Source organism: Setaria italica, chromosome VIII, assembly GCF_000263155.2.
Source record: "Setaria italica strain Yugu1 chromosome VIII, Setaria_italica_v2.0, whole genome shotgun sequence".
NCBI lineage: Eukaryota > Viridiplantae > Streptophyta > Magnoliopsida > Poales > Poaceae > Setaria > Setaria italica.
Window position 1 is genome coordinate 32,307,158 of NC_028457.1, and position 12,986 is coordinate 32,320,143.

At 44.1% G+C, this 12,986-nt stretch overlaps 1 protein-coding gene across 1 annotated transcript; it reads right to left on the bottom strand.

Annotated features, from left to right (window-relative positions):
- Window positions 1-4,249: 4,249 nt before the first annotated feature.
- On the bottom strand, window positions 4,250-12,520 carry LOC101754687 (putative disease resistance protein RGA1). Its single transcript, XM_004979567.3, has 3 exons — window positions 12,073-12,520; window positions 10,266-11,351; window positions 4,250-7,102 (listed from the first exon to the last, which is right to left on the bottom strand). The coding sequence occupies exons 1-3, from the start codon at window positions 12,361-12,363 to the stop codon at window positions 4,712-4,714; spliced, it is 3,768 nt and encodes a 1,255-aa protein (XP_004979624.1). The 5' UTR covers window positions 12,364-12,520; the 3' UTR covers window positions 4,250-4,711.
- Between the last annotated feature and the right edge of the window lie 466 nt (window positions 12,521-12,986).

Sequence of the window (12,986 nt, forward strand, 5' to 3'; positions counted from 1 at the left end):
CAGGTTAATACTAGGTGGTGCGTTGAATCTATGGCTATATAAGGATAACCTTCTGGAGAATGGTATCGTGTGATCGATTGGGAGGTGGGGTGCGCGCCCTCAATCTACCCTTGTAGCCTAAGCAAACTAAACCCTCCTACACATCCTCGTGCTGTCCAAAGTAATGTGGACAATTCGAAACAGATACGGTTATAAATATGCAAACATCTGCATATTTCCAAACGTATCTCTTTCGAACGGGAGACGCCTAACTAGGTTACGTGATATACGACCATCATACGGAAATAGATGTGTAGGATGACTCACCTTGCTATCGTACAAAGTGACGACTCGAGGACGGTAACGTAGCCTCTCCTACAAAAAAAACATACAACTGTCAACTAAAATTTTCGGCAGCACCTCCCCTGCACGTGGAGGTTTCCATAACCTGCATCAAATGAAACGGCTCGATGGCCGACAACCACATGTACAGAAGAAGGAATGGCACGATGGCTCACTTCCACAAACATTCTTATAGCTTAAATTCCCAAGCCAACCATCATTTTCTAATTTCAACAACTAAAGCCATACAATTTCCTAATTTCGACAACTAAAACCCTACAATTTCCTAATTTCAACAACTAAAGTCCTACAATTTCTAATTTCTAATATCTAATTTCTAATTTAAACCTACTTTCTAATTCAGAATTTCTAAATTCAAAAAAAAAATTCATTACCGGGTGAGGAACGCCGGGACGCAGGGGCAGGGGGCGCCGGGGCCGGAACGGGGCCGGCCGGTGGACCGGGGCCGCCGGGCAGGGGGCGGCCGGGCCGGGGCCGCCGGGCAGGGGGCGGCTGGGGCGGCCGGTGGGCCGGGGCCGCCGGGCAAGGGGCGCCGGGCCCGGGCAAGGGCGTCGCGGGCGGCCGGTTGGCCGGGGCCGCCGGGCAAGGGGCGCCGGGGACGGCCGGTGGGCCGGGGCCGCCGGCTAAGGAGCGCCGGGGGCGGGGGGTGGCCGGCCGGCTGGGCAAGAGGGCGCGCCGGCGGGCAAGAGGCCCCGGAGTTCAGGCTGCCAGGGAGACGGGTTTTAGGGGGCGCGTGTAGGCCGGAGGGGGGACGTGTCCAGCTGGCGGGTCTTGAGCCTTTGGGGTGTTAGTGCGGGCGGGGATGTGCTTGGTGCGCTGTTGATTGAGTGGGGCGGTGGCGGGGGTCGCCGGCTGACCGGTGTTGCGGGCAGTCGGTGGCACTTCGTCCGGGGCGCGGAGGTATCGGGCGGAACTTCGTCCGGAGGGGTTCGATTCCCGTGGGCCGGGGAAATGAATCGACGAAACGCTAAGTGTTTACATAACTTCGAATCTTTGCCGAGTGCCAGATCGGGGGCACTCGGCAAAGATAAGGGTTGCCGAGTGCCCAAGATCTACGGCACTCGGCAAACACATGCCGAATCTTTGCCGAGTGCCAGATCGGGGGCACTCGGCAAAGATAAGGGTTTGCCGAGTGCTCAGATCTACGGCACTCGGCAAACACATGCCCGAGGATTTTTTTATTTGACGCGAGGCCGGAGGGAGTGGGCCCGTGCAACAACTTTGCCGAGTGCACCCAGAGAACACTCGGCAAACTGCCATTTTTGCCGAGTGTTTTCTGGGTGCACTCGGCAAAGTTACATGAAATAACGTATTTTTAGTGACTTCTTCTAATATACTTGTTCAAAATCGTGTCAAAATCACTCAAAAATTGTTAAATTAGTTTTATACCGATATTATTCCATTATTTCATGCAGTTATAGCTCAAATTCCATTTATATCTAATAAAAATCTATAATTGCATTTAATCAATAAAAAATATCAAACGCATCCGAAAAATTTCCAAATTTTGACATGAACCAATCTGTGTTGTATGTTGCCTATACAAAAAGATTTGAAGGCACTTCTTAATTCCAGTGTCACTTGGACACCAAATCTTATTGGCTCCTTTCTAACTTCTATGAATCCTTCCACGAGATTAGTCGGTTTCTAAGCATCATGTGTCAGAAATTGGGCGAAATGTTCCCAATTTTTTACCACAGCCTACACACATAATATAATGACATCTTGACAAATCTTGTGATTTTCAGATTTCGTTTGGTTTTTTTACAATTTAACAACCATTGATCCATAGGTTCATGGTCCTGTTTTTTAAAAACAATCATCAAAATTTCTCTTCATTTTCTGGTTGAGAACTCAATCCGGTCTCCATAATATGAATATGATTTTTTCACTGATTTCAATCCATTATTTCAAGTACTTGCAGTTAAAATTTGACTTCAATCAAAAAATTCCTATTAATGCAAACAAAGCATTAAAAATCCCAAACAGACCCGAAAATAGACCAACTTTTAATATGTATAACCAAATGTCCTACGTGGGGAGTAGAAAAAGTATGGAAGCTGTTGGAGGGATTTATTTTTTTTTTGCCGAGTGCATCTGGGACGGCACTCGGCAATGTGCTGAGTTTGCCGAGTGTCCAGACGAGGCACTCGGCGAACTTTTGAGTGTGCCGAGTGTGTGCGGTTAGCACTCGGCGAACCACACTTTGCCGAGTGTCGCACGGCAAGCACTCGGCAAAGGTGTAACGGCCGGCCCAACCTGGTAACGGACGACGCACGTGCGACGCACGCGCTGTTGATTTACCGAGTGTGTCTTTTTTGCCGAGTGTCCAGGAGTTGTTTGCCGAGTGCCTGTTTTTTGGCACTCGGCAAACCGCCTTTTTGCCGAGTGCATTAAATTCGCCGAGTGCCTCATTGTGTACACTCGGCAAAGACGGTGTTTGCCGAGTGCCCGAAATTTTGCACTCGGCACACGTTTTACACTCGGCGAATTTACTGTTTCCGGTAGTGAATAGATAATTTTTGCAATGATATATTTTTTTAGCAAAAAATTTAGGAATCAAAACTACAAAATTGTTTTGTGATGGAATCAAACCCAAGACCTCCTAAACACATAGGCACACAATAAATTACCACTGCATTAGGGCAACCCACAGGGCTTCTGATTTTTTTATAATATAATAATTAAGGAAGAACAAACACATGTATCACTTTATTATCTAATCGTTGACTTTGTGACCCTATGTGTGGCGTGGCGCTTGAATATTTTGGAGCATCTATTGCGTATGATACCAGAAATGATTTGTAGTTGGAGCATCTGTTTGCTCTGTTTTTTCTTTCTACTTCAATTCAGTCGTGTAACTACGTTGCAGCGTGCTCGCTTTTAGGAGGGATTTTGTATCATCTTGTAACACTTTAGTAAGCAGTGACCTGTGAGTTGTAACCCTCTGTGTGGCACTGGCACCGGAATCTTTTTGGAGCATATATATCATTTATGTATGGTAGCCTGAATATTTAGGAGCAACTAGTACACAGTCTAAACAGCAGAGGATCACCGGCGTTAACTCTGGCGGTCCATCGCCACTGCCACTGCCAGCCTAGCTCAAGTGCTCTACGAGCAAGGCCAGGGCCGTCTCAACGAGTATGGCCCTGCCGCCGCGACGCGAGCGGAGACGAAGGCGAGGTGGGCGCCGGGCCGCCGCAGGCCAGCTCCGACGCAGGGAATGGCTCCGCGAGCCTCCGGCGGGGAGAACGACGGGCGGATGGGCGAGAACAGGGTCCAGTCCAATCCAAGGTGTTTTCCAATAAATTTCAGGGGGTTTAAGCAAATATTTGGATATATCATGATCAATAATCGCGATCCAAATTGCGAGTTATGTAAAAGTCCGGACCGCGATTAGTAGTTGCGATCTAATTTAGGGGCTTTCTGCAAACTAGTTTGCCAGAAACAGGGCAGCCGGCAGTGCCGCCCCCGCTGCCGCCGACGTTCGCTTAGCTCCGGCGTGCCGTGCCCTTCACTAGCCAGGCCACCCACCGGAGCAGCTGTGCCCCCCTCCCGCGCACCACCACTCCACGCGCACCACCTAAGCAGTTGCTACGGACTGCGGTGCTCGGAGATGACGTGGTGAGCGCGGCGGTCCCCGCGAGGTGGAGTTCGGTCGGAGACGAAGACGAAGGCGAGGACGGCCTCGGCCACGGCGAACGAAACGGACCACAAACCGTGTATCCACGCCGCACGGGCTGCGCATCAGGCCAAGGGCTCGCTGGTTCGTGGCGCCGGCGTCTGCACAGCAAGTTTTGTTGCTGCTAAACCGGAGGTTGACCTGAAACTGAAAACTCTCGAGGATAGTAAAACTAGTAGGCATCAAGGGAGGGTTGTGTTTCTTGTGACCAAAAAAGCATGGATGGATAAGCATCAGTAACAAGGGTATGCTTTCCCGTTTGTTTCAACTGTATAAAATCGAGTCGAACAGACCCTTACAAGAAGCTTGCTTGGTAGTTCTGCTAAGGGTACGTCATCTAATTTTTCTGGACGCTGACGGGAAGGGTACACCTCACAGCAGGTGCACATAACAGCTGGAGATGAGATGCTGAAGTTCAGGTATGTAGTAGTCATTCTATTACTGCTGCAAGAGTCCTGAGATATTTATAATGATTAAAAATACCATGCACCTTTGTTTTGAGAACTCGCATGTAGTATAATCGGAGTGTGTATGAATGATATATGTTGATTCGAGTATTGCAGCTACATATACCTTATCTCCCAAATCATTGAACATGTCTGTCAACATTGGCACTGCTTATTTGGAGATGCTATGTATAAATATATAATATCATCAGAAGTTTTTCCTATATAACATTGGCACTGCTTATATGAACATGTCTGTCTTAACTATGTTAATGTGTGCGAGCTTGGCCTTGTTCTCTTCTGACTCGCACCACTGCTGTAGTTCCTGGTTGTTGATAACTAACTCCGTGAGGTTGTTGAGCAGCTGTATACGCGCAGGCAAAGACTCGATTCTATAACAGTCTGAGATGACGAGCTTTTTAAGAGAGGAGATGTCGCTCAGCCATTGTGGCAGTGCTGTATCACAGTAATTCAACTTGAGTGATTTAAGGGAGGAGAGTTGCTGCATGCCCTTCGGCAAACTCTTCAGGTTTGGACAGTGGGATAATTGCAACTCCCGGAGGGCAGGGAAGTGGTGAAACAGCTCCAAACTGTGGTGATTGCTCCTGATGATAAGCAGTCTGGTGGTGGTCGGAGTAGAGTTGCAGCGATGGCTGCTGGTTTCTACCTCCTCTAGTGAAGATATAACTTGGTCACTTTCTGATATTTTGAACACACGACATTTGGGTGGGCATGGTTTCAACCTCAACTTTGGACATTTAGATACCTCTAATACATCTAGCATAGGGAACATGAACTCCTCCACACCATCTTCGCCAGGGCATGTTGTATTCCACTCCTCCAAACCATCCATATGAGACACTGTGATATCTGCCAATCGGGGGAACGCTCCTTTTCCACCGAAGATACTCCTTTCAATTTTTGTAACGTTGGGTATATCATAGAGAATCAGGCTTTCTAAGTACGGTAACTGTCCAAGTGGTGGTAGGTTGTTACATGTAGGCAGTTTCTTCAATTCAATGCAAGTAAGATTAGGAAGATGATGAGAAATAGCCATGAGCCAGCCACAAAAGCTTGGACTGCTATAACCTTCTAGACTCAGGTCCTTCAGGCTCTTTGGTGGCACTAGTTGTCCCAACAAATCCTTATCCTCCAGATGTCGATCAGCATGCAAGGTCCAAACCAGTTTCAAAGTCAAAAGATTATGTTTGGTCAACAGCTTAAGTCTCTGTGCTTCCTCCAGAAGTCTTACGTTTTCAAGGGAAACTATACGTAACTCACCGACATTTTCACCCTCGAGAACATGCAGATTGCTATGAGAACTGACGTCATCAGCACGAACCTTAAAGAGTGGTAATGTTAGTGAATGGTGCAATAGAGAACTGGCCTGATCCATCAATTTATGTGGGCACCCATCCAGCAGTACAGACTTCAGCCCAGTTGCACAACTTATACTCTTTGGGAGGGACTTGAGCATTTGGCAATTCTCGAGATTCAGTGTATGCAGCCTTTTGAGATTACCAATACTTTCTGGTAGATACTCAAACCGGTTCCACGATAGGTCCAGATGCTCCAGATTGGTAAGTGTACCGATAAAATTAAGACAGGTAGATCTTTCAATAAAGCAATATCTCAATTTCAAAACCTTAAGATTGGTGAGGTTTCTCATAGTTACAGATCGTTCCTCCAAATACCCCTCCGAATACCCTGAGTATGACATATCCAGATATTGTAATGCGGTGAGGCCATGCAGATCTCCTTTCTCAATCCGGTGACGCATCAAATCTAGATGCAATAAATTACGGAGCCTCTTGAATGACTCTGGAAGTTCCCTGACGTCACACAGTGACATGTTTAAATATTGCAGATTGACCAGGCTGCCTATAGCTTCTGGAAGTTCCTTGCCCCTACACTTTGACATGTTTAAATACTGGAGATGCATGAGGCCACACAAAGATTCAGGTATTTCCTTGATACCGGAACATTCAGATAAATCAAGATGCTGTAAATTTGTGAGATTGCCAAGTGACGCTGGCAGTTCTCTTATCCCAGAACAACCTGACATGTCAAGATGCATCATACATTTTAAATCACCAAACGATCCTGGCAGTTTTGATATGCCAGAACAATCTGACAAATCCAGATATTTCAGACACCAGAGCTTGCCCATTGATTCTGGTAGTGCGGAAATGTGAGAAGATCCATTCAGGTTTAGGTACTGCAGTTTTGATAACTCAGTCATAAACTCTGGGAGAACTTCATTTTGTATTCGTGGAGCAGTAAGGTACTTCAGCTGCTTCAGTTGCCCAATAGAGGGTGGCAACAGTATACCAGAGCATCCACTAAAATCCAAAATATGCAAGCACTTTGCAAAGGAAAATGCCTCACAAGAGAGATCCAGCTTACCGCTATCTGAGAAATGAAGTGCCCTCACCTTTGAGGGTAAAACATTGGATAACCTTGTTGTGTTGTCATATTTGGTAACCGATGCATAGCGACAATATTTCTGGCTATGTGCTTTATTATTCTTCGATGCAACATTAGAAACAATTAACTCATCACCCATGATTAATGTTGCCAGATCATGCACCAGGTCGTGCATAGTGTACCGCTCCATATGATCTCCCGAAGTCTGAAATGATAAGTTAACCATACTCCATTAAAATGTCAACTAATAATTTCTTCATTTTGTAATAAAATTTAAATCCTAAGTTTACATGTGTATAATTTGTGAGGATACCTAGTTTACTTATTAGTAAATATTAGTAAATATGTACTGTATATCACACCAAAGAAATATTACTTATTAAAAGAGTAAAACATACTATGGCTCCTCAAAATTATAACGTTATGTCATCCCGGTCCCAAACTAGCAAAATGAACAATCAGATCCCCACAAAAACTTGCTAATTGTACCATATAAGTCACAAATCATCTAACTTAAGTTAAACCACCTGCGTGACATGTTGTTTATACTATGCTATGACAAGGAACCGACATGTGGGGACCACGTATTGCGCCCATCTCTCCTCTCTCTCTCTCTCACCCGCTCTATCTTCCCTCCCTTTCATCCCCTTCTCCTCCGGCCCATCTCGTGCTTGGCATGTTACCAATGCCGTATGGGTTGCTCTCACGTTCGGTCACCATGCACGCGTCCAGTTCCAAGTCTTGTTACTAGTTGGGAGGCAAATTCCTACACAGCCGGTCACCAGCTTAATGCTTGTTGCAGCCACTGGTGTCAACACTGCTGAGGTATCGAGCTTGACCACTACCTCTCCAAGATGGGTAGTGGAGGAAGGAAGAGGCGCTCATCCTATGCACATGCTTCCAACGACAAAGGGCAAGCACCTTTGTTGCGACCACCAACCCGACTCTACCATTTCCTGCGAGCTCCAACCATCGTCGCTCTACCTACTCACCTCCAGCGCCTTTAACGCCACATCGAAGCAAGTAGAACTACCTCTTCTCTCTCATTGTTCTTTCTCCAGGAAACTAATAGGCAAGCCAGCAACTCCCTTCCTCTGCAATGGAGGCTGAAGCAGAGCACCACAAGTCCACAACCCCATGACTCGTGTCATATTGTAGCAAAGTTTAGGGACTTGATTGTACGTTTTCTGAGTTATGGGACTGGTGAAGTACTTTATTACTATTAAAACTAATGAGAACTGAAAGGACAGACAAACAAATAGTTATGCTTTTGGCTCTTGCTAAGAGATCGCCTCCTCAGAAGATATTAGAACATGCATCTCGATGATTACACATGTGTTCTATGTTCTGCAGGTTGTGAAGAAAATCTGATGCACCTATTCTTTGAATGTTGCGTCAGTCAAATGTGTTGGGCGTTTTTGGGAATTGTGTGGAATCTTTCGCTGGACCCTTTAGATATGATCATTCAGGCTCGAGTTAATTTTGGGAGAACAATTTTCAGGGAGATTATCATCATTGCTAGCTAGTGCATTTGGTGTCATTGCAATAGTATTATCTTTGATAATGGTGTTCGGTCTATAGCTAAGTGGAAATTGGATTTCAGAGAAGAAAATGACAGTGAACCTTTCCTTGGATAATTGGATGAGTAATCTGTAACTTTTAATTCCTCCCCTCCCCCTCCCCCCCTTTTTCTCTTTGAGCCTGTGAGCTTTGTAACTTCTTTGTACATGCACTTTTTCTTTATATATATATATATATATATATATATATATATATATATATATATATATATATACCAAAAAACAGGTAGGTGAGTCCCCTGTCAATTTGTTAAAAAATGAAAGTCTTTTTTTCGGGAAAAGGTATATTTTTCATCCCTCAAGTATTGCAAAAGTGTGACATTCATCTCTCATATTTCATTTGGTGAAAATCAACCCCACCTAAGTTTGACAATGGTTCAATGCCATCTAATGACGGTTTATGCCACAAAATTATCTGACTAGTCCTTGCTTAGCAATGTAATATGCTGAGTCGAAGATATAAAACCAATAAAAAATTAATAAATCCTCTAAATTTCCTATCAAATAAAAATTATCGGAAAAAGAACTGATGCACACCGAGCTATTATAGCAATTGACTCAACATTATACATAGCTAAGCAATGACTAGTAAGATGATTACATGACCTAAACTGATGTTATATGACACTAAACTATTATCAAACTTAGGTGGGGATGATAAATAATGCGTCGATTTAGTAAGTTAAGGGGCTGATTTACACCAAATGAAACATAAAGAATGAATGCCACACTTTTGCAATACTTGAGGAATGAAAAAAAATGCACTTTTCCTATTTTTTATTCCTTAAGTATTTTGATATTTTACTTTATGCAAATTGATCCCTTAACCCGTAACTAATTATATCGGTGCACTAATCATCCCCACCTCAACTTAACAATGGTTTAGTGCATAGTTTATGCCACACAATCATCTGACTAATCACTACTTAATATTGTTGTTTCCTAGCCACACTGCCACATCTGAAAAGAGGACCTCGCTAGAGCTTTGATGTAGGGGGGGTTCGAGCATTTCTTAGATACTTAAAGACATGTTGACACTATTACATAAAACATTTGAATAGTCGGTTGGTAACCCCTTTGCACAGGGGTTTAAGCAAGCACCTGCAGCTGAACGGCCATGAAAACGTGGGGTTTTACATGTGAAAAACGGGCAACAATACATAAATATCTACTAGAAACAGCATAAAAATTTTGAAAAAAAAATCATTTTTGCACCTAGGTCGACCCGACTAGCCAGACTTATGTGTATTTTTCATGTGAAATATGCACGCGTGCAAATTCCTAAGTTCAGAACCATGACCTCCCCTCTCGCATGGTCCTTCCATATACCATCCCACTATGGAATAGGAAGTAGGAAAATATTCCTATGCACCTATATAAATGGTATCTTCACAAGTGGTTCCTTATATGAACCACCGCCTATGTGCAAATGTGTTTCCACGTGTGGTTCAAAGCTACATGAGACTCCTCCAACTAGGCAAGAAGCCCATAATCGAAGCATGTGGGGAAGGCAGGGTAAATAAGGAAATTGTTTTTAGTAATATATGTGGAAAACTCAGGAATATGTAGTAGTGTGCCCCCACACCTTACCTATACTTTAACTGAATTTAGGATAAAGATTACCCAAGGAAATAATATTATAATTCCATATCCTATAATAGTAAAAAGTCAAATGTCATCAATTGAGTTGTGGTAATGACTAGTAGTAGGCAAAAACAACCAATATGCGAACAGATCAATCAGCAGGCAAGAGTAGTGTTCTGGTAGTTATATATACTTCAACATTACCTTGGGCAACTTTGAAACTTGAAGGAAGGACATGCCTAAAAGTTGCCTGATGTATTCCTTCCCCTTTGATGGCTTGATAAAACCAAGAGCAATCCATTGGTGAATCAAATCATCTTGAGAAATATTATGGCCTTTTGGGAATATGGCACAATAAGAAAAGCATATCCTTAGCTGTGGTTGCATCCTTTCATAGCTTAGCTTCAAGGAAGGGAGCACACCACCGTTATCTTCAGAAGATTCATTCCAGATATCACTGTTGTTTATTTCTGTCCATCCAGACAGATCTTTGGACTGTAGCATGTATCCAAGTACTTGAGCTGCTAATGCCACACCTGCACATTTCTTTGCAATGTCCAATCCTATCTTCTCTAATCTTTCTTGGTAATGTTGATCTTCAAACCTGCTATATCTCTTAATTATTTCCCAGCATGTATAATCGTTCAAAGGCTGCAGCTTGTATGGTGGACATGTGGAAACTTTCCGTGCAATGTCTTCCTTGCGCGTGGTTACTATGACATCTATGGTAGTGCCCTTCTTGCCCACCTGAAGCATACTCCTCAGTTTCCTCAACTCAGTATCCTTTTCCTCCCATAAGTCATCTAAAACAATAAGAACCTTCTTGCCACTGAGTAGGTTATCTAGGCACTGATTTATGGCTTCCAGTGTATCCCTATTCTGCTGGCCTCCTTCTATTGATATTAGAGAAATTATAGAGCTTCCTATTTTCTTTAGACTGAAATCCCGGGACACATAAACCCATATACGATGGTCATACTCCTTGAATTGTGCATCATTGTAAATTAGTTGTGCCAAAGTACTCTTGCCTATACCTCCAAGACCATGGATAGAAACAATCACAGTCTCATCATTGTTGGTACCTGCGGATAAGAGGTTTATGATTTCCTGCTTTTCTCTGTTCCTCCCAATTGGTTTTTCATGCAAACGTGATGATGTTTCACGATCGTCATCATGTTGCTCAAGAGATGTGCAAGTGCCACCATCTGAGAATTTAAAATCCCGAAAGTCCTCGTTGATTTTCCTTATTTCTTCTCTCATGCTCTTCATCCATGAAAGCATTCCTGGCTTCTGCAAGAATGTCATTTATTCTCAATTGGAATCTACTCAAAGCAAAGAGGCTTCAGATTATATGAACTTACATGGAAATTGAGCCACAAACTCAATTAGGAACTGGCTAATCGGCTAGATATTTCAAATTTTAGAGGTCTGTATGTTAGCTGAGATGATCGATATTAACCGCTACTGGCGGTATCGAGGCCGGTACCCGATGGATGGCCTTTTATTCCGGCATGGGCACGAGTCTGGCTGATGCCCGAACGGGATTTACAGGCTTACATGTCCCAGTAGCCTGTATGTATTGAGCTATTATCCAACAACATCATCAGGTATATGAAATCCAGCCCAAATCCAGCCCAAGGGGAAAAAATAAACCTTGCTAAAAACAAGGTATATTTTTTTGACACAAAACCAATTATAGAAGAAAACTCAATAATCCAAATGACTTATATAAGTTTGTGCAATATTTCTTGCCTTAAATTTTAGGTGTATCCAAGTGTAACACACTTGCTATAGCCTAAAGTTTATTTGTGCGCACTGACACACTTGCTATAGCCTCTGAACTAAATCTGAACACGCTCGAGATCGAGAAGACATTCTATTCTGGTCCAGAGTTGTAAACATCCGGTTGAAAATAAGAATGTCAAACTGATAATGAATTAGTTCTCCTTAGGAGGGATGCGATCGGTTTCATAGGAATTGAAGATAGATCCTAGCATGTATAACCACGCACCTTTGCAGTTAACCGGTAGCTATTGTCTTTGTATTCTTCGAGCATGTCAGCGATGTCTAAGGCAGCATGCTTGAGCCGCTTGAGCCACAGCTGCACTGACTTCTCCTTGGCCGACCGCCTCTCAGCATCCTGGAGCGCCGCTGAGATGGCCTCTAGCATCGAGTTCATGTCCTCCAAGTCGTCGCTGAAGTTCCACAGCGAATTGGCCTGCTCCACGATGAAAGCCCCCAACTTATCTTTCGCGATGTCAACGGCGGCGGAAGTTAGCGATCCAGCTAAGCTCCACAACATGGCTGCAGAGCTCTGAGAACGCGGTGTGTAGAATGGTGTGTGCAGAGGAGCGCGTCAACAAAGGTTGTGAAATACACTTCCTGAGAACAACTAGGCAGGCGTCAATTAACGTTGCTCCAGGATGGACCACGGCGCTGGGAACAACTTGGAAGGCGTACGTCAGGTTGAATAGTTTAGTTGAACAAAAGTTTGCAGCATCCATGTGCTCTTGTCTGCTCTTGACTGGCGTTGACCGACCAATAATGGTATCCTGATTACCAGCTGGCGCCTGGACCAGTGGGAGCGCACTAATGTCTGAAACCGCGTGTGGAAACCGCGTGTGGAAGCCGCGTGTGGAAGCCGCGTGTGGAAACCGCGTGTGGAAGCAATTATTGCCTTGCTGGGCGTCGCGGCTGCAATTTGACGGGTGCGTGGAGACTCAGGGGCGTTTTCTTCCACTGACTTATTTTTAGCACATGTCACATCGAATATTTAGATACTAATTAGGAGTAGTAAACGTAGACTATTTACAAAACCCATTACATAAGACGAATCTAAACGGCGAGACGAATCTATTAAGCCTAATTAATCCATCATTAGCAAATATTTACTGTAGTAACACATTGTCAAATCATGGACTAATA

Coding starts and splice junctions, on each gene's coding strand:
- LOC101754687 (XM_004979567.3), bottom strand. CDS start 12,363: ATGTTGTGGAGCTTAGCTGGATCGCTAACTTCCGCCGCCGTTGACATC. Junction 11,352..12,072: donor GCTACCGGTTAACTGCAAAG/GTGCGTGGTTAT, acceptor ACATTCTTGCAG/AAGCCAGGAATGCTTTCATG. Junction 7,103..10,265: donor AAGTTTCAAAGTTGCCCAAG/GTAATGTTGAAG, acceptor TTATCATTTCAG/ACTTCGGGAGATCATATGGA.